Raw genomic sequence first — 20,135 nt, 5'->3', positions numbered from 1 at the left:
CTTCCTGTCTGCCAACCAATTCTCTATCCACATCAATGCCATACCCCCAATACCGTGTGCTTTTATTTTATCCTTTTAAAACTCATATTACCAGAATATCTTTAACAATAATTTTTTACATTCATTTTAATTACTAGTCTATATTTTTAAGATGCAAAGATGAGGAAATCTGCAGATGCTGGAAATTAAAGCAACACACAGAAAATGCTGGTGGAACGCAGCAGGCCAGGCAGCATCTATAGGAAGAAGTACAGTCGACGTAAGGGTCTCGTCCTGAAACGTCAACTGTACTTCTTCCTGTAGATGCTGCTTGGCCTGCTGCGTTCCACCAGCATTTTGTGTGTGTTATTTTTAAAATGTCATATTTTCTCATTTGTCATCATTTCCCTGCTTGCACCATAAGTCAAGAAAAAACTACTATACCTAAATACGATTGTGAACAATGGTTCACTTTAATGCTTTGGTCAACATGGGTTAAATTCCACCTTTTAAGACATTATTGCTCATGAAGCTTGATAATGAGGTAAAATGTTCCATTAGTTACTGATGTGATGGCAGGGACAGTATATTGTTAGTGTCTGCTTCAGTTTGAATTTCAGTCAAATGAAAGTTTCCTTGAAGAGACTGCAAAAAGACTGTCAGAATCAGTATTATAAAACTTGTTTGGATAGAAATTTGGATATGATGATTTGCCACTTCCTCATTTAAATATTTTGCATTTCATTCAAATTTGCTTCAAATGACATTTTGAAAGGAGTCGAGGAGGTGGGTTATTCTGTCCATTTGGGTTAGTGCTCTTAGTAAGCAATTAGATTATTCACAATTACTTTTTGTTTCATGTCCCCGCCATTTTACCTCCTGGTGCCTATCGAGTTCCTCTTTGCAATCTGTCATTAATCTGCTTTTATCTGTCCAGCTAGAATTAACATCTGGGCCTGCAAAAATCTTCTATTCAGCCAATGAAGCCATGTGTTAGTGACCATAGGAAGGATGGTGGGCCTTTGCTCCAGAGTAAAGAGAGTGCGTTATTTTACAATGGAGCTATAGATTTACTACTAGATGAACAAGAAAATTTTTGGTGAGGAAAACAATGTGCATATAGTAGCACAGCAAAAGAAAACTACAAATGCTGGAAGTCTGAAATAAAAACAGAATTAACATCTTCATCTTGAAGCAATGTTAACTCAATCTACACAGACTTTCTGATTGTTCTAAAACTGTTTTAATTATAAAACCTGTTTGGTATTCTGAACAGAGTGAATCTATTGATGGTGCAGAATTAATGTATGTTCATGAGTTCTGATCAACTGAAAAGTCTTTTCCACCTAGCCCTTTAAAGTTGTTTTTGTGAGCCATCTGTCAAGGTAAAATTCTTAATCCAATTTGCTCTGTGATTTGTTAACTGAAAGTACTTCATGTATGTCAATCTAGTTCCCATTGTCAATGTGTACTTGGGGTTTTTTAGTATAGATCTAAAGAGTTTCTGGTATTTTACTTTGTCCATTATTTGTGAATATTGATAGTAAGTAGAAACATAGAAAACTTACAGTACAATGCAGGCCCTTCGGCCCACAATGCTGTGCCAAACACATACGTACTTTAGAAATTACCTAGCGCTACCCAGAGCCCTCTTTTTTTTTTTTTAGCTCCATGTACCTATCCAGATACTAAAAGACCCTATCATATCTGTCTCCACCATAGTTTCCGGCAGTCTATTCCAGAAACTCCCCACTTGTGTGTGTGTGTTTTTTTTTAAAACTTATCTCTGACATCTCCTCTGTACCTACTTCCAAGCACCTTAAAACTGTGCCCTCTTGTGTTAGCTATTTCATCCCTAGGGAAAAAGCCTCTGACTATCCACACAATCAATGTTTGGATGAGCCTGACTTCGTTTTTTAGGGTGTCTATTATCTCTTCCAGCCTAGTTTTTCTGACCTAATTGGCTCCTAGGATTGAGCAGTTCTTGGGTTTGAAATCCTGAGATTCCCCCACCACCTCATAAGGAACCTAGAAGGCATTTAGATCCACATAGACAAGGCAAAAGCATCTATTTCCATGCTGTATTACTGTGGCTCTTAAGGTGGTACACCGTGAGTCTTTGAAAGATGCTAGCTGTCAGGGGACTTTTAAGTTGTGAGATATCTCTTGATTGTCAGAGATACTGAAAAAAAGATTAAAATTTTTAACTTAAAGCATTACAGTAATTAAAAATATTAAGGTCCTAAAAGTGGCGTATCTGGCCTGTCTGGTACTAAGTCCCCGGTCCAGCAATGGAGCACTTGGCCTCTAGCACATATTGGACTCTGTGTTTTGAGGTTCTGGAATGGCTATGTTTCAGCCAGCAAGATTTGGCCCAGTGCAGTTAAAAACAGATGGTGTTAAAAAGCCAAGCAGCGTTTGTGGTGAAAAAGTTAATGTTTAAGATCATTACACCTTCAGAACAGTGGATAATGATCTGGTTAGCCTAAAAAAGATTGTGGTGTGACAGCAGTGGGAATGAGAGATATTTGAAGGGAAATTGGGAGAAATTGAAGGACATTTTGAAGAGTGGAAGCTGTGAAGATCTAAGTGACATGCAGTGTTAATTCATTGGTTCTTTGGAAGTTGGTTTCAAGATGGAAATAAAGCATCCACATCTTCCATGATGTGGTTCATTTTATTCAAATTAATATTCTTTAAAAAACTATACTGCATTGAACTGGTATCTGATCATCTTTAACTTTGCCTCTGAGAAAAAACTGAATAGTGTTTAAATATTGATTAGTGATTAATGTTAATTGCTGCACAAGTCCATATTTAAATGAGATTTTCATCTTAGTACTGTGAGTCAGAATGATTAATTTAACATTGATGCATGGGTTACTTAAAATTTTTAAGTTTTTTTGGCACTTTGGTGCATATTTGTTTTCTTTTAAATCCGAACATATAAGTATTTTGAATTTGAAGTGTTGAATGTTGTTGTAATGTGAAAGTAACATTTCTTTTTAAAATCTTAACGTGAAAGGAAATGGCAGCAGCCTCGGTTTTTCTTCAACCTGGAGCACAGCGGCAATATCCCACCCATTATATGGAAACAGCAATTCAAACATACAAGGACCTGTGCAAGTATGTCATTCTTCAACGCAATTGGGAATTGACATGTAATGAAGTGAGATTACTGCGATTTTCTAATCAATTTCAGTATCTTGCATTAGATGTTCTGAAATTATACAAACTAATACCAGATTAGAAGTCAGTATTGGTGTCTACTCATCTAAGTACTTAAGAACATAAGAACTAGGAGCAGGAGTAGTTCATCTGGCCCATTGAGCCTGCTCTGCCATTCAATAAGATCATAGTAGATCTATACAACTATAGACTCAGTTCCACCTGCCTGTTTTTCCCCGTAGATTCTCCCTCTGCCATTCGAGAATCTGTGTCTTAAATATATTTAATGAGGTAGTCCCTACTGCTGCTTTGGGCAGAGAATTCCACAGATTGGCTACTCTATGGGGCAAATGAAGTTTCTCATCTCTGTCCTAACTTTATTCTCCTCAATCTAGATGCTATACCCCTATTTCTAGTCTCAAATAGTCATACAAAGATTTTTTGGAACAGAATTGCAAAACACAAGAGCAATGACATTCAGAGAAGTGGAATATCTGTTGAAATAGAACACAGAATGCTGGGAATGGTTAGAAAGGTGGTGCAGTATGTGTGGAGGAGGAAGAGTTAATTTTTCTTATGGGTCTTTATATGAAACTTTCACAGCATTTCTGTGACTGTGGGGTTTTGTTTCTGTGGTGGTTTCCTCTCACCCCAGAGACCTGCTAAGTTTATTGACTGCTGTAAATTCCCCTTATTGGAGGTTGGAAAATAATCATTGGGGGTTGGTGGGCAGGTGAGAGAGTGCAATTTGTCAGACTGCAGATAAAATAAGTGTAAAAATGGGATGGATGGAATTGCTTGTGTTGGAGTCAGTATAAATGCAGTGACTGAATTGATCAAATCTAACTTGGTACTTAAATTTTTCATAGGAACTTGGTACTTGCTGAGCGATGTACATTATTGAGTGCTGAAATCTTAAAAAGCCAAGCCAAATATTCAGAAGCTGCAACACTTCTTATTCGGATGACTAGTGAGGTAGGAAATGTCAAATTCCTTCCGACAGTTTCCAATTTTGTCATAATATGAATTTTTCTCAGATCTGATACAAAATTGTTCTTTGAATATTAGGTCATGGGCACCATGCTGGTGACATACTTGCTAAAAATTCGCTTGAGATTTCTATTAGAATTATGAAAGTGAGCACACTTTTTCCATTGTATTTAACACTTGTCAAAGTTGCCTTGATTTCAACAAATAAAATGTGTAATAAGTACTTGGGTTATTGGATGAGTAAATTTTATTCTTCATTCAACCATTGTGTAATAACTTAGTTTGGAAGTTCAAGGTCATCTAAAATCTCAAAATGGTATTGTTTTATTTCATTTGGTTTATTTTACTTCTGGGGCAGATTACCTGCACGAAAGAATTGTGTTTGAACTGGAGGGTACCTAATGTCCTGGTGGGAAGTTTTGCTAGTGCTCTTTGGGTGGGTTTCAACTAGTCTGGCAGGGAAATGGGACCCAAGATGAGAAAGTAAGTCCAGCAGGCAGGACAGAGAGTGAGGAAGGCCTGATAGGCTAAATGCATTAATTTTGATGCATGAAGCCTGACAGGTGAAGGAGCTGAACTCAGGGCGTGGGAAGGTATTATAGCTGTTACACAAAGAGAGCGGACGGGTGGAGAGGCTCAATGTTGTGGGGCACTGGTGATAGAGGTGGAGGTAAGAGAGGAGGAGGAGTTGCATTTTTGATCATGGAGAACATGGCACTGCTTAAGGGATATGCTGGGAGTTAGCAGATGACAGTTACTGGTATGGATAGTGAGGTATAAGATTAAACAGGATATATCAACTGTGAAAGTGGGCAAACATGGCAGATGGAGTTTCAATTCAAGTGTTGAACAATGCATTTTGAGAAGTTAAACCAGGGCAGGATGTACAATGAATGGAGAATGATGTAGTTGTATATTCCAGTATATCATAATAGACAACAGATGGCACTGGTGAAGCACAGTGACTACTTGTCCATAACAAATACAACTACTAACAATTTTATTAATCACACCTTTTCTGGTAAACATTCACTGCAATCAATAGCCAGTAATTTCCCTTTCAGAGTTGAGCTTTTGAACTGCCTGTACGACCTGGCATTTTTGTGATGTGAACAGAAGTCTTGAAGATGTGCAGGATGGTTGCAGCGTGGCTTGTATGGACCCAGTGGAAGCGGTGGGACCCGGGCCCAAGAACATGGAATGAGCCTATGTTTAGCCATTGCTAGAGGGGTCTCTATGTGGCAGAACTGAGGCGAGGCAGAGTTGAGGTCGCAGGGCCTGGGCCCAAGGGTGAGGAAAGACCCAAAGTTTAATTTAAGCACCAAGCCAAATTGGAAAGGCCAGGTATGCGCCAAATCGAGGTGGCGGGGCCTGGGTCTGAGAGAGTATCGATGTAGCTGAGCCCAGGTCTGAGAGTGAGTAATGACGTAAAGCCTATGATTTAAGCATGGGTCAGATTGAAAAGGTCAGGGTGTCTGGGCCACCGGCAAGGAACGTGCTGGTGTTCAACTTGCTTTTCTGCAGGGTTTACTCACTCTGCATGGCCTGCAACTAATAAGCTCTTGGACCGGCTGCAGTGATGACTGGCTTCATGGCTGTGGTCTCACTTTCGTGAATTTCAGTTATTTGCATGATTTGTTTTTTTTTCCTGCACATTGGTTTGACAGTCTTTTTTAATGGGTTTTATTGGGTTTCTTTATTTTGTGTCTGCCTCTGAGGAGACGAATATCAAAGTTGTATATAATATGCATTCTTTGATATTTAAAATGTACTTTGAACTTAATTGGTACTGCTTCAGAATCATGCACTTGAATTCTAACATAAGCAATGAAGCAATTGCAGTGATTGAAGATTTTTATCTGATGTTCACATGAAAATATCTAATGTTTTATTTCTTAGGAAAACTAATTGAACACTGTACCTTCACAGGTGGGGATTGTGTTCCTGCTAGTATCTGAAGCAACACAAGAAGTTCATATCACTAGTGTGTTCAGTAATCTTGGGCCTTTCCAACTAATGACCACTAAGTGTTTTAGAGTACAACTTTGCAAGGGTAATTAAGATTCAAACTTCAATTGGCTGCAGAAGTATAAACTGTGCCCAAGTGCTTTCTTTTTGTTGGAGTCATGGAGAAATACAGCCCTGATTTGGTAAACTGTGTCGATTATCAACCTCCCATTTTTCCGGCTTTCACAGGAATTCCTTTGACTCAATAATTGGGTGTCCACGAAGGCTGTCCGTATTATTTTAGCCCTAATTTTAACATCTGTCATTGTATCATCTTTATTATATTTAAATATTTGTATTTAACTGACCCAGTAGTTGCTTGAATTCACGGGGGTCAAAGCCATATTGTCAACTTAAGGGTTTGGATTTTGATTCAGCACAAAGAAATTTTTGCAATCCTATTTTAGATAGCTGAGGATACTGAGTGGATTGACCCGCTCACTCAGTCAGTGAGTCTGGCTGGCACCCACTTTTCCCACACACGCTTCTTCTCTCATCATGGATGTTTTTGCAATTCTCCCCCACACATTTCCATCTTCAAAACAGTTTAGGTTACCAGTACTTCTCAGAAAATGAGTCCTGTCATAGCCTGAATTGCCCCTGTCATATTCTGGACTGCCTATCTAGATGATATTGAGGACAGTTCTTGAATATATTAATTTGACTTTGAGCAGTGGTATTAAATTTTTGCAGTGATATGGGGCTCCAATGTCTTTTGTAAATATAGGATTCTGACCTTCGAAGTGCGATATTACTAGAACAAGCTGCTCACTGTTTTATCAACATGCGATCTCCGATGGTGCGGAAGTTTGCTTTTCATATGATTCTGGCTGGACATCGGTTTGGAAAAGCAGATCAGGTAAACATGCCATTGAAATGTGCAATTAACAGACCTTTTGAGAAAACTAATATGTCAATGCATTAAGTTAAATCTGCTTTGTCTATGCTCTGTCAGCCCTTTGTCTTGCTCAAGTTCTTCAGTTTTCAGGTTTTGAGTTGGTTGAATTTTTGGTAGACTGTTTAAATTATGATCCAGGTGAATTGTTGGAGTATAGGTCTCAGACTTATTTTCTTTACCATTTTCCTGATTGCTTACAAGATACAAATTAAGGATGAATGTAGTTTGTAGAGAAGCCTTTGACCATTATAAATTTGATATTACTTATCTAAATTTCGAGTATAAAATTTTGTTCTGTTCAGATTGTTCACATAACTCTTGGGGCTGGTTCTTTCAAATTGTTAGATTAATCCCAGAATGGGATTGTTGGTGTTTAAAATAGACATTTCTTTTATTGAGGGAGGGGTCTGAATTTTGGAGTTCTGTTTCAATAGAGCTTTTGATGTTCAGTTATTGTGGTTCGGTAGAACTTTTCAGGCACCAAAGGAATTAGGGTTATAAAGGGAAAATGTAGCAGCACATCCACAGTAAATGGCAGAGCAGGTTACTCTGGATCCAGAGTAGGTTATAGCACTTTTCTCTTTGAACAATCTGCTCACTGCAGGGAATTAAACCACAGGTTTCTAAACTGCAAGTGGAAACCCACTTTGGAGGTGCTTGATGAAGTCTGAAACATACAAGTATAACACAAGTTTTTTCCCCCCATCTTTATAATAAGGAGAACAGAGTCAGAGAGGGACAAAGTAAATTTACGGCTCCCTCTGGAATGGATCCAAGGAGGAACTACCAGTGAAGCTGGGTTTGTAGTCACTGTGATCCATCTGCACAAGTGTCACTGTACTATGTCACAGTAGCATAGTGCTTAGTGGTTCAATTCCTGCTCCTGCCCTTAAGGAGTTTGTAAGTTCTTGCTGTGACTGCGTGCACAATCTCCAGTAGGTCCAGTTTCCTCCACTTAACACGCTGAAGGAGCCAGCTACTTTTGACAATCACATTAACATCAATGAATATGTGGCATCTGTGATTCTCTATATAGAGAAGTGCATTGAGGGCATCATTATTATTAAGTACATCTCTGTGAGAGCAAATCAAAAGCTGCGGTTGACAGTAGAGGTCTGGGCACTGCTGAGACATCAGGATGCTGCATTCAGAGTCAAGAAATAAAACTGCTCTTGGGTCAGTAAGAGATATGCTTTCCCGCACCATCAGAAAGGCAAAACAGGATTATTAAGAGAGAATATATAGCCGTCTTTGTGACACCAGAGACACGAGACACATGTAGCAGGGCATTCAGAGCATAACAGTATCAACGACAGTGAAGCCTCTTTCCCGATGGGCTGAATTTCTTTCACGCACAGAGCAGTGTGCCAGCAAGGAAGGACCCCCTCCACCTGGTCAGGTGCTGAGGGACTGCATGGTCCAGACATCTTCAATATCTATCTGGAAGGGTCCCCAGACTATTCAAGGCAGCCACCATCATTTCAGTGCCCCAGGATGCAACAATAGCTTTAATGACTATTGTTCAGTAGTAGTGACCTAATCAATAATAAAGTACTTTGAAAGGCTGGTTATGGCTCACATTAAATCCTATCTTCCTGCTACATTGGACCTTTTCCAGTTTGCTTATCAGTCAAATTGTTCCACTGGTGCCATAGCCCCCTCTACCTTCCACTCTGTCCTGTCCCAACTGGAAAATGATGCCTCATCCACCAGGATATGATTGATCAGCTTCAGCTAAGTGTCGTAATACAATCATCCCTCAAAAGCTGGTGCGTAAGCTGTCTCTGTTGGGTCTCAACACCTCTCTCTGTAATTGGATCTTGGTCTTCTTAACAGAAAGACTACAGTTAGTCAGTTTTGGCAGCAACATCTCTATTTTCATCATGCAGCTGACACATGACAGCACTGCTGGATCCAGTGCCGACCAAGTCATCGAGTTCGCAGATGACAGCAGTGGTTGGCCTCATCAACAATGATGACAAGATGATGTACAGAGTGGAGGTATAACAGCTGGTAGAATGGTGTGAGCACAGCAACTTGAGTCACAATATGGACAAAATTAAAGAGATGATTGTGGACTTCAGGAAGGTGCAGGGTGACCACTTCTCACTGCACATAAACGCTTCCTCCATGAACAGAGTTGGGAGCACTAAGTTTCCGGGAGTATGCCTAATGGACGATCTCCCCAGTCCCTCACACCACTTCTTTATTCAAGAAAGCACAGCAGAGGCTTCCTGAGGAGATTGAGGTAAAAGAGGCTCCCTCACCTTCTGCAACCCCCACCCTGCATCCATTGTAACCTATTTTTACAGACATAACATTGCGAGTACCCTGATCAGCAATATCACCATCTGCTGTCGGAACTGCTGGGCATCTGACCAAAAGATCCTACAAAGGATTGTGAGGGCTGCTGAGAAGATCGTCAGGGTCTCTCTTCCACCTATCAGAGATATTTATCATGAATGCTGCATACTTAGTGGCTTTAGAATTGTCAGTGATCCCTCCCATCCATCTAACAATCTATTTGTACTTGGTTGTATGGCCAAGTGGTTAAGGCATTGAGCTAGTGATCTGAAGGTCATGAGTCCGAGCCCCAGCCAAGGCAGTGTGTTGTGTTCTTGAGCAAGGCACTTAATCACACATTGCTCCAGTCCACCCAGCTGAAAATGAGTACCAGCAAAATGCTGGGGGTTAACCTCGTAATAGGCTGGCGTCCTATCCGGGGAGGAATCTCAGTCACTTCACTCCACGGAAACTGGCATAAGCACTGGCCTGATACGCCTATAAGGCTTGGGACAGACGTTAACTTTTTAAATGTACTTGGGTAACCAGGAAATTGCTGTAGAAGAGAGGAGAGGCTGGGCAAGCCTTAGAGTGAAAAAAGTGACTGAGTATGAGGGGTATAATGTGGATGCACAGTCTTTTCCCAGGGAAAAGAATTAAAATATGCAAAGCAGTTTATAAGGCGAAAGAGAAATGATTTAAAAGAGATCTGAATGGCAACTTAATGCAAAGGCAGATGGATATATGGAATGAGCTGCCAGAGGAAGTGTTTGAGGGTCTAATGAAAACCTGTAAAAGGGATTTGGACAGGGACATGGATAGGAAAAGCTTAGAGGGATATTGGATGAGGTTAGATAGACATCTTGGTCAGCATGAATGAGTTGGACTAAAGGGCTCATCAGTGCATTCAGCATAAAAAGTATAGGACCCATGCGCCTTCCTCAGTCAGTATGGGTTCTTTTAAATGATTAACTAAAATCCTTGCTGTAATGAAATCTGAAGTCTTTGATTGTCACTGCTTTCTCAGTCCTACAAATCTCTGGATTGTTTTCATTACAGCGAAAGCATGCCTTGCGGTGCTACAGTCAAGCTATGCAAGTTTACAAAGGAAAAGGATGGAGTCTGGCAGAGGATCATATCAACTTCACGATTGGTCGTCAGTCTTTCACTCTGAGGCAGCTGGACAATGCAGTGTCAGCCTTTAGGCATATTCTGATCAATGACAGCAAGCAGACAGCAGCTCAGCAGGAGGCTTTCCTTCGGGAGTACCTTTATGTTTATAAGGTAAGAGAAATCAGGAAGTAATGAATCCTAGTGTTGGTTAACTTCAGTGGCAGAAAATAACAGATGTAATCCTTTTAAAATTCTAAAGCAGTGTTTGATGTTGAAGATGAGGATTACTTCAAATGTTAATGGAAGTAATTCTACTGCTATCATAGTAATTACTGAGGCTGCAATAACTGTTTTTGCTCTGTACATTAACCTTAAAGGGAAGCAACTTTACAGGTACCTGTACTTTGTATTTTGATTCACAAATTGTAAACCCCAAGAAAGTATTCATCAATATATTTTTTTTAATAAAGCAAATCGAGTCGTTGGCTTATTCTGTATTTGGAACTTTTCCTCTGCCTTTCCTTAGTTTTAATTGTAGTTGCCAGTGATAAGAAGAAATACATAAACCTGAATGTAGTATATAGCCGTGGGCCTCTTTTTCCAGTATCTTGTCTGTTTTGATTCCTGCCTCACTGAATTTTCATCCCTGGTTCTCTGTGCACCACTAGTCTTCCATTCTCCCTGCTCCTTCACTGCACTGAAACAAAGACTAAATGCACAAATATCACTGTTTGTGAATTAGGTCTTCCTGCAATATGCGAAGCAAGTTATTTGACATTACTTTATGTATTGAGATCAAGGCAGATGGTAATGGTTTTTTCTCAGAGTAGGGTAGTCCAAAGCTAGGGAGTGACAGTTGAGGATGGGAGGGGAAGTATTTAAATGGATCTTAGGGGCAGCTTTTTCCATCAGGGTGGTGAGTATATGGAATGAGCCTCCAGACAAAGTGGTTGAAGCAGGTACGATAATATCACTGAAGAAGTATTTGGATAAGTTTATGTTGGGGTGGGACTTAAAGGAATATGGGCTGAATACAGGAAATTGGGACTAGCTGGTTAGGCAGCAGGGTCATTGGGACTCATTCAGATGAAATGACTGCATTCATGCAGTGTCACTCTCTGACTCTAAGATTAGTCAGGAAGTTGTGCTGCTGCTTTATGGATCTCTGGTTAGTATTGTATGTGGTTTTGGTTAACCCATTAGAGGGAGAGGGTGCAGAAGAAATTTCCCTCAATGTTGCCTGGGTTAGAGGAAGTGTTCTTTTCTCTGGAACAGCAGTAGTTTATTGGTAACCTAATAGAATTTTTTTAAGAATATCAAAGGCATAGACAGCTGGAATCCTTTTCCCAGGGTTGAAATGATTCATATTAAAGGATGTGCATTTAAGGTGAGAGGGGTGAGGTTCAAAAGAGGTGTGTGGAACAATTTATTTTGTACACAGTAGGGGGTGCCTGGGATCAACTGCCACTATTAGTGGTGGAGACAGATACAATAGCATTTAAGAAGTTCTTAGATAGGCTCATGAATATACAGAAAATGATGAAATATGGTTCGTGTGCAGGCACAAGATATTAGTTTGGCATCAGTTAACAAGGTCAGCACTGTATTGTGGCTGTGTCATACTGTTCTATGTGTCTAGTTCTGTAAAATAACAACTGCTTTTATCCCCTGTACACGTTTAGAGATTGCAGTTTTGGTTCATTTTAACTTCTGTTCCACTGTATGGATTCTTTTGTTTCTGTGACATTTTACTTTCAAATAAGATGGATATGGGTATAGATTTTTTTCAAATTGGATACATCTTGGCCTCCATCCAAGCTACGTCTTGATGCAGACCTGACTTCAGATGCTTGGATCTGGAATAACAATCAATCTTCTGGAAGAACTCAGTGAATCAGTCAGCATCAGTGAGAAAAGGAATTGTTGAGTCTTCAAGTTGGAAACCCTACATCAGGACTGTAGGGCTCAGATGCAGAGTTTTGATCTGAAAGATTGACAGTTCCTTCCCTTGCACAGATGCTGATTGACTTGCTGAGTTCTTCCAGCAAATTGTTAAATCTTGATGGAACTCCTTGCAGTGTTTAGCATGGAAAAAGAAAGACCCAGCTGGGTTATTTGCACAGCCATGTTCCTCATTAAGGTTTATGATAAGCTTGTACAGTGGCATACAAGGTGCAGTTCATGTCAAGAAAGGTGAGGCTGAAGTTCGTAACTTAAGTCAACAGTTATCTTTCAGGAACTGAACTTATTTTTACATTTTCTAATGGAGGATTTTTCCTGAATCACTGACTAGGTGACTGAGTCTTCTGAATAGGTGAATTGTTTAGTTGGAAAGTGAACAGAGTTTTGGAAGGAAAGAATTTGGAGTGGCGATGAGCAGCAGGGTGGACCCTCCATGTGTGTTCAAGGAGTGTTCATTTCCAAAGTTATCAATCTCTCTGACATCCAAGTTTGTTAGTTCAGTGTCGACGTTGCTGAAATGGAAATATGTTTATAGTTGTATTAAAACTCTTGCTGTTCCAAGCATATTTCTAATTCAAATGTGAAGTGAAATCACAAGGAGTGCTTAATCCTTTCATTTGGGTTGAACACTAGAGCACTTGAACACTAGGCAGCAGAAGCAAGCCTCTAGTGCACAAGCCTGCTCCACTCCTCAACTGGATCCTGACTGATTTGACTGCAATCTAAATTACCTATTTCCACTTAACTTCAGTAACCTCTCAAACCCTTTCTCATCAACAATCTGATTACTTTTCTCTTAAAAATATTCAGACTTCCACTGCATTTTAAAGGATTTCAGCCCTCAGAAAGCTCTTTTGCCCTATCTCTGTCTCAGATGGGGAACCCTTGTTTTTAAACCGTGACCTCCCCTAATTCTAGATACATCCACAAAAGGATAGAAACTTGGATCCATTTGGTGGGGGCCCCTCAGAATCTTAAATGTTTCAATGAATTCCCTTCTTACAGTAGAATAGTAGAGCACAGGAACAGGCCCTTCAGCTCACTGTGTCTGTGCTGACTATGATTCCAATGTAAACTCATTGGATCTGCCTGCACATGGTTGTATCCTACTGTTCTGTCTGTTCCTGTATTTGTCAACATGCCTCTTAAACATTGGTCATGCTAATGTCAGCAAAGTCAACCACCTCTCTTAGCAGTCCACTCCAGAAACTATCACTGTGTAACAAAGCTTGCCTTACAACAAATCTTGAAATGCTCCCATTCCTCACCCTAAACCTGTGCTGTGTAGTGTTTTGCATTTCCATGCTGAGAAAAATGCTATGATTATCTATTCTCTGCTGCCTGTTGTATCTGTCTACACAAGGTCCACAGCCTTTTATGCTTTGGTGGTTCAGTTAATTGTATAGATGTTTCTTAAATGTACTGCTGCCTCCTCCACCTCTTAACTTCCACGTGTTATTGTGTGGAGAAATTTCCCCCACGGATCCCCTCTAAAATCCCTACATCCAACCTTAAACCAATGCTTTCTCATTTTGGACAATAATACCATGGTAAAAAGATTTTTTTAAACTATCTGTCCTCTTAGTCCCTCTCAGAATTTTGTACCTCTGTCAGATGAGCCACCTCCACTCCAGGACTCAGCCTGTCCAGTCTCTTTATTATGTTCCAATTCAGGCAACATGCTATTAAGTCTCATCTGCACTGCCTCCAGTGCTAATACGTCTTTTCTATAATGTGGTCACTCGAACTGCACGCAGTAGTCCAGGGATGGTGTAAGCAATGTTTCATAAAGTTGGAACATGATGTTGCAGCTCTTTTTTTAAAAAAAAATGCTATTCAGCAATCAGTGAAGCCGAGAGTGCCATGTGCACTTTCTTACTAACTTTCAAGAATCTATGGACGTGCCTCTATGTCCCTTTGTCCTCATCCTTTCTCCCCTCCCCCATGGACAATGAGCACACACGATTCCTAATTTTGAATGTTTAAGAACTATTGATCCAGAATTCTTTTTGTTTATTCATTTGTGAATCAGTGTAGGGTAAAATAGGTTAGATCAATGCAGAGCTCTTCAACTCCCAATAAAATTAGCCACTGTTGCAAATTAAGAAACAAAGGATAAAATTGATAACCTAGGGTTGGGATCAAGGAGTGAAGATCTATTTGAATATTGCTGAAATTGTAATAATTTAAAATATTAGTAACTAAAGAAATCAATCTTTTCCTATTTTAGAATGTGAGTCAGTTCTCACCAGAAGGACCATTACCCCAACTTCCCTTGCCCTACATTAAGAGCTCAGCAACACGGGTGTTTTTTGGACACGACAGGCGCCCTTCAGAAGGTTGGTTGTTTTTGTTTTGAAGTCTGCTGATTATATTTAAAAAGAGCATTCCAGCAGAGTTTTAGTTTACTGGTTGGATGTGGGCAATGAAGGTATTTTTGCACATCTGTTGTTGCCTTAAGTTTGATTGTAAGTAAGTTTGAAGTAAGATTGGCGGTATGTAAGCCAGGCTGAGGAAGAAGAGATGGGTTCCTTCTCTGAAAGAAGTGTACCAGTCAGGCTTTTTAAGACAATTTAACGATTATGAAGTTTATCTTTTGAAAATTTTCAAATTGCTGTTCTACCTGTTTAATGTATTAAATCGCAAGGTCTTTGCAATTTTTGGGTAGTAAGCTTAACAATGAGAGAATCAAAGGTTTTAAATGTAATTCCATTTTTGTGGAGAGCAGATATTGCTCAATTTGTGCTTAAAATCAATTCATCTATCTGGGTTTAACATGCCTGTTCATGAAGTGGCTATTAATATGAAATCTAGATTGATTTTTTTTTACTTTGTAGATCTTTTGCATATATTCTGCTTATATCTTCCAAAACTATTAGATTGAAATATCAAGTCCTATTAAATCACCAGGATAGATAAAGTGAGAGACCAGATAATATTTCAATTATGTGAAAATCTGCAGATGCTGGAAATCCAAGCTGCACACAAATGCTGGAGGGACTCACCAGGCCAGAGTTCATCTATGGAAAAGAGTAAACAGTTAACATTTAGAGCTTAAGACCCTTCATCAGGACTGGGGCAGAAAGATGAGAAGTTAGAGTGGGGGGGAGGAAGATGGTAGGTAATGGGTGAAACTGGGAGAGGGGTAAAGTGAGAGCTGGGAAGCTGATGGGTGAAAGAGATAAGGGGCAGGAGAAGGGGGATTCTGAAAGGTGAGGATAGAAACCCATGGAAGAAAAGGGGGAGGACCACCACACGGAGGTGATGGGCAGGTGAGGAGATAGGCTGAGAGAGGGAAATGGGAATGGAGAATGGTGGGGGCAATTTCAGGAAGTTTGAGAAATCTGTGTTCATGCTGTCAAGTTTGAGGCTACCCACATGGAATATAAGGTATTGCTCCTCCAACCTGAGTGTGGCCTCATTGCAGCAGTAGGGGCGGCCATGAACTGACATGTCAGAATGGGAAGTAGAATTGAAGTGGGTGGCCAATGGGAGATCGCACCTTTTCTGGTGGATGGAGCGTAGGTGCTTGGCAAAGTGATCTCCAAATCTATTTTGGGTCTCCCCAATATACAGGAGGCCATACTGGGAGCGCTGGATACTGTAGATGACGCCAACAGACTCTGGTGAAGTGTTGCCTCACCTGGAAGGACTGTTTGGGACTGAATGATAGGGAGGAGGTGTATGGGCAGGTGTGGCACTTGTTCCGCTTGCAAGGATAAGTACCAGGAGGGAGATCAGTGGGGATTGATGAAAAGGCAAGGGAGTTGCGTGGGGAGTGATTCCTGTGGAAAGTTGGGGGAGTTTGGGAAATGTATGCTCGGTGGTGGGATCCCTTTGTTAATGGCAGAATTTGCAGAGAATTATGTGTTGGCCGCGGAGGCTACTGGGGTGGTAGATCAGGACGAGAGGAACCCTGTTCCTGGTGGGCTGTTGGGAGGATGGGGTGAGGGCAGACGTGTGAGAAATGGAAGAGATGTGGGGGAGGGCAGAGTTGATGGTGGAGGAAGGAAAGTCCCTTTCTTTGGAGGAGGACATCTCATTAGTTCTGGAATGAAAACCCTCATCCTGAGAGTGGATGTGGTGAAGATAAAGAAACTGAGAGAAGGAAGTTATATTTTTGCAAGTGACAGGGTGGGAAGAGGTATAGTCCAGGTAGCTGTGAGAATCAGTGGGTTATATTTCATTTCTGTGCATACTCAGCATTTTGGCTAAGGCTGTAAAAGTACACAGCTAATTTTGCCCCAGTGTTCAAAAAGAATAGTGGAGATAGGCTAGATGGTAACTAGGGAGTGAATAGGTCTTTTGAGAGACAATGTACTTGCTTGAATGTAGGCCTTGGGATAAGGACAACGTTTTAAATGCCTCACCTATATTTGCCATGGAGAAAGTTATAGAAACTGGAACTCAGAGCAGATGTCCAGAAACAGATCAACATTACAAAAGAGGTGATTTTGAGATGCATAAAGGTGACTAAATCACTGAAACCTGACTAACTGTACTCCAAGATAGTGAGAAGCGAAGGAAGAAATTGCTGGGGCCCTGACAGATGTTTGTATTTTCCTTAGCCGGGTGAAGTGCTGGAGGACCAGAGGGTGTATTATGTTGTACCTTTATTTAAGAAAGTCATGAAGGACAAGCCAGGATCTGCAGGCAAAAGAATCTAGTATGGGGAGTGCTGTACTTTTTCCCATGAAAATGGTGATACAGGTAGATAAGGTGGTGAAGAAGGCGTATGACACACTTGCCTTTGTTGGATGTCCTAATTCTTGAGTACAAAAGCTGAAATGTTATGTTATAGCTATACAAGTTGTTGGTGACAACACACTTCAGAATATTGTGACATGTTTTCCATACAGTGTGATGGATTTGTGCATTGAGCTGCCAGAGGAATAATTAGAGGCAGGCATATGGACTAGTTCATGGATAGGAAAGGTTAAGAGGTTTTTCGAGGCAAATGGGACTAGCTCAAGTAGGCATCATGGTTGGTATGGATGACTTAGGCCAACAAGTCTATTTAACAGGTGCTGATAATTATATATAACATTTTGTTTCACTTCCCGTTAGGAGAAAAGCAAGCAGCCACCCATGTCAGCTTGGACCAGGAATATGAACGTGAAGCTTCCCAGCAATGGAAAGAGCTTGAGGAGCGGGTTGTAACTGTGGTGAACAAAGGAATAATCCCTCAGAATTTTCAGCACACTCAGTATTGTCTCAACAGCCAGACTGACAACTTGCGTCTTCCTGTGGCTGTGGTAGAAGGTAAGTCTGTTCACATAATTAGTCCTCGAAGGAAACTGCTAGTATACTGACTGTAAAACTCTTAGCCAATTAATGTAAGCTTTAAATTATTAATCTCTCTGATTTGCTGCTTACTACTGTCTTTCAATCAATAGTTTTAATCTTGTCTTAAGTTTTTATAGTTGTGCTCCAATTATGCCTCATTCATCACCTTATCTACTTATATGCTAACTTTGGGTTAAGGTTTTAAACTTTTATTGCTTTCTTAAATTACTGTAAACTTTTGTTGCTACTTTTGTGTAATGTTACTTAGAATTTATTATTTCCCTTTAAAATAGCCTGTTTTTTGCATCCTGCTGAAGTGATTTTGGAGGTTAGTCCAGTGTGACACACTGTAGTGTTTTGTCATTCTTACTATCTTTCTGTTATTGTTTCTAGAACCAGTTACAGTTGAAGTAGTGTTCAAAAATCCTTTGAAGGTCCCTCTGTTGTTGAGTGATCTGTCGTTGTTGTGGAAATTTAACTTTAGAGACTTTACTAAAGATTCAGAGGAAGATACAAGAGAGTCGATCAGCAATGAGAAAGATTTGCATCCAAAGGTAATGATGTGTTTTTGAAATAATTCTGTTTTTGAGCTAATTGATACAATGTTCTGTAATTATTGGACGAGCTTGAAAACTAACGATTTTCATTGCCAACTTTCAATGACTATTCCACTCTTTAATTGTTTAATTCATTGTCTACATACCAAAGTGACAGGTTTAATGTGTTTCAGCCAATTTATTTCATCTCTTTTGCCACAGCTTGAACTGCCAAAGTTTCCTTCTATTCTATGGAAATATATTCTGCACATTCTTCACTATTGACATGGTTTAACGGCATAAGAGAAATTATAAATAGAAACAAATCTGCTATAAATCCAGGAAATACTCAAAATTCAGCAGGTCTGGTAGGATCTGTAGAAGCGAAACATTTTGGGTCTGGGATTACAGATAAGTAGCAACTAAGTCAGAATAAAAATAACCAAATGCAAGTCACCACAGATGCTCTAAACTTCACTCATGCAACCCAAACTCAACCATTCAGAAATAGCTTCTTCCCCCTCTGTCCCCCTCATTATATTTTGCACTATTTTTGTAATTTACAGCAATTTTATTTTTTGCATTATACTGCAACCACAAAATAACACATTTCATGGTATACAGTTGGCCCTCCTTATCCACGAATTCAACCAACCGCGAATCGTGAAAACCCGGAAGTGCTATTCCAGCACTTGCTGTTCGAGCATGGACAGACTTTTTTTCTTGTCATTATTCCCTAAACAATACAGTGTAACAACTATTTTACATAGCATTTACATTGTATTAGGTATTATAAGTAATCTAGAGATGATTTAAAGTATACGGGAGGACGTGCGTGGGTTATCGTGGATCAGGATCGGAAAAAATCGCAAGTTCTCTTACTAAGTAAGTTGGAACAGGTACATCCGGTATTATTTAGTGTCAGTCAAACATTTGCATTCGTTTATAGTATATATTTTAACTTTCTATGCATATAAAACACTTAACGCATGTTTCAGCGCTGGGCTCGGGATGTTCCCGAGTTCGATCTAGTGATAGATCGCTATCGAATACTCTCTCCACCATGGCTGGTTGATGTGGAGGATCAAAAGCCCAACCCCACCCCCCCCCCCCCAAAACCCAATAATTAAACCTCTGTGTTTCTTAGTAATAATTGTAGCTTTCATCGGGGCAGAGCCTTTCTCACTTTATCCTTTAAAATTGTTCCGATTGTTGACCGACGTGACCTAACACTTTTCTAATGACCAATGGCGTTTCACCTCTTTCCGATCGCTTTATTATTTCCACTTTATTTTCAGTCGTCATCGTGATTATTTTTGTGAACAGAAACACTGCGGATTCAGTTCTCTGCTGCTGGGTCCTAATGTCCACCGCACTGAGACAGGTTAAATAAGATCTTGGGTTCCGCTGGGTCCTAAGATCCACTGCATTGAGACAGGTTGAATAAGGGACTTGAGCATCCGTGAATTTTGGTTTCTGCGAGGGGTCCTGGAACCAATCCCTTGCGGATAAGGAGACCAACTGTGTACACTCAGTGGCCACTTTATTAGGTACATCTAATTACACCTTTATTAGTTATGTCTAATCAGCCAATCATGTGGCAGCATCTCAATACATAAAAGCATGCAGAAGTTCAGTTGTTGTTCGGCCCAAACAATTAGAATAGGAAAAAATTTGCACTGAGGTACTTTCACCATAGAATGTTTCTTGGTGCCAGATAGGTCTTTTGAGTATCTCAGAAGCTGCTGATTTTCACACACAAATCTCTGGAGTTTGCAGAGAATGGTCTGAAAAACAAACAAAAAAAGTCCTGTGAGTAACAGTTCTGTGGGGGGGGGGGGGGGGGGGAGAAGAGAGGAGGAATACCTTGTTAATGATAGAGGTCAGAGGAGAATGACCAGATAGTTCGTGCT

At 40.2% G+C, this 20,135-nt stretch overlaps 1 protein-coding gene across 3 annotated transcripts in view; it reads left to right on the top strand.

Annotated features, from left to right (window-relative positions):
• The window catches only part of trappc8 (trafficking protein particle complex subunit 8), a 159,593-nt gene that overhangs the window by 86,207 nt on the left and 53,251 nt on the right, over positions 1-20,135 (top strand). For all 3 annotated transcript variants that reach the window (XM_073045993.1, XM_073046003.1, XM_073045986.1), the window contains 7 exons: positions 3,005-3,105; positions 4,017-4,122; positions 6,872-7,003; positions 10,385-10,609; positions 14,631-14,739; positions 17,468-17,662; positions 18,080-18,240. In XM_073045993.1, coding sequence (XP_072902094.1) covers positions 3,005-3,105; positions 4,017-4,122; positions 6,872-7,003; positions 10,385-10,609; positions 14,631-14,739; positions 17,468-17,662; positions 18,080-18,240 — 1,029 coding nt within the window. The remainder of the gene's footprint in view (positions 1-3,004; positions 3,106-4,016; positions 4,123-6,871; positions 7,004-10,384; positions 10,610-14,630; positions 14,740-17,467; positions 17,663-18,079; positions 18,241-20,135) is intronic.

This window comes from Hemitrygon akajei, chromosome 1 (genome assembly GCF_048418815.1).
Source record: "Hemitrygon akajei chromosome 1, sHemAka1.3, whole genome shotgun sequence".
NCBI classification, from domain to species: Eukaryota; Metazoa; Chordata; class Chondrichthyes; order Myliobatiformes; family Dasyatidae; genus Hemitrygon; species Hemitrygon akajei.
This window is presented reverse-complemented; position numbering and strand designations above follow the sequence as displayed.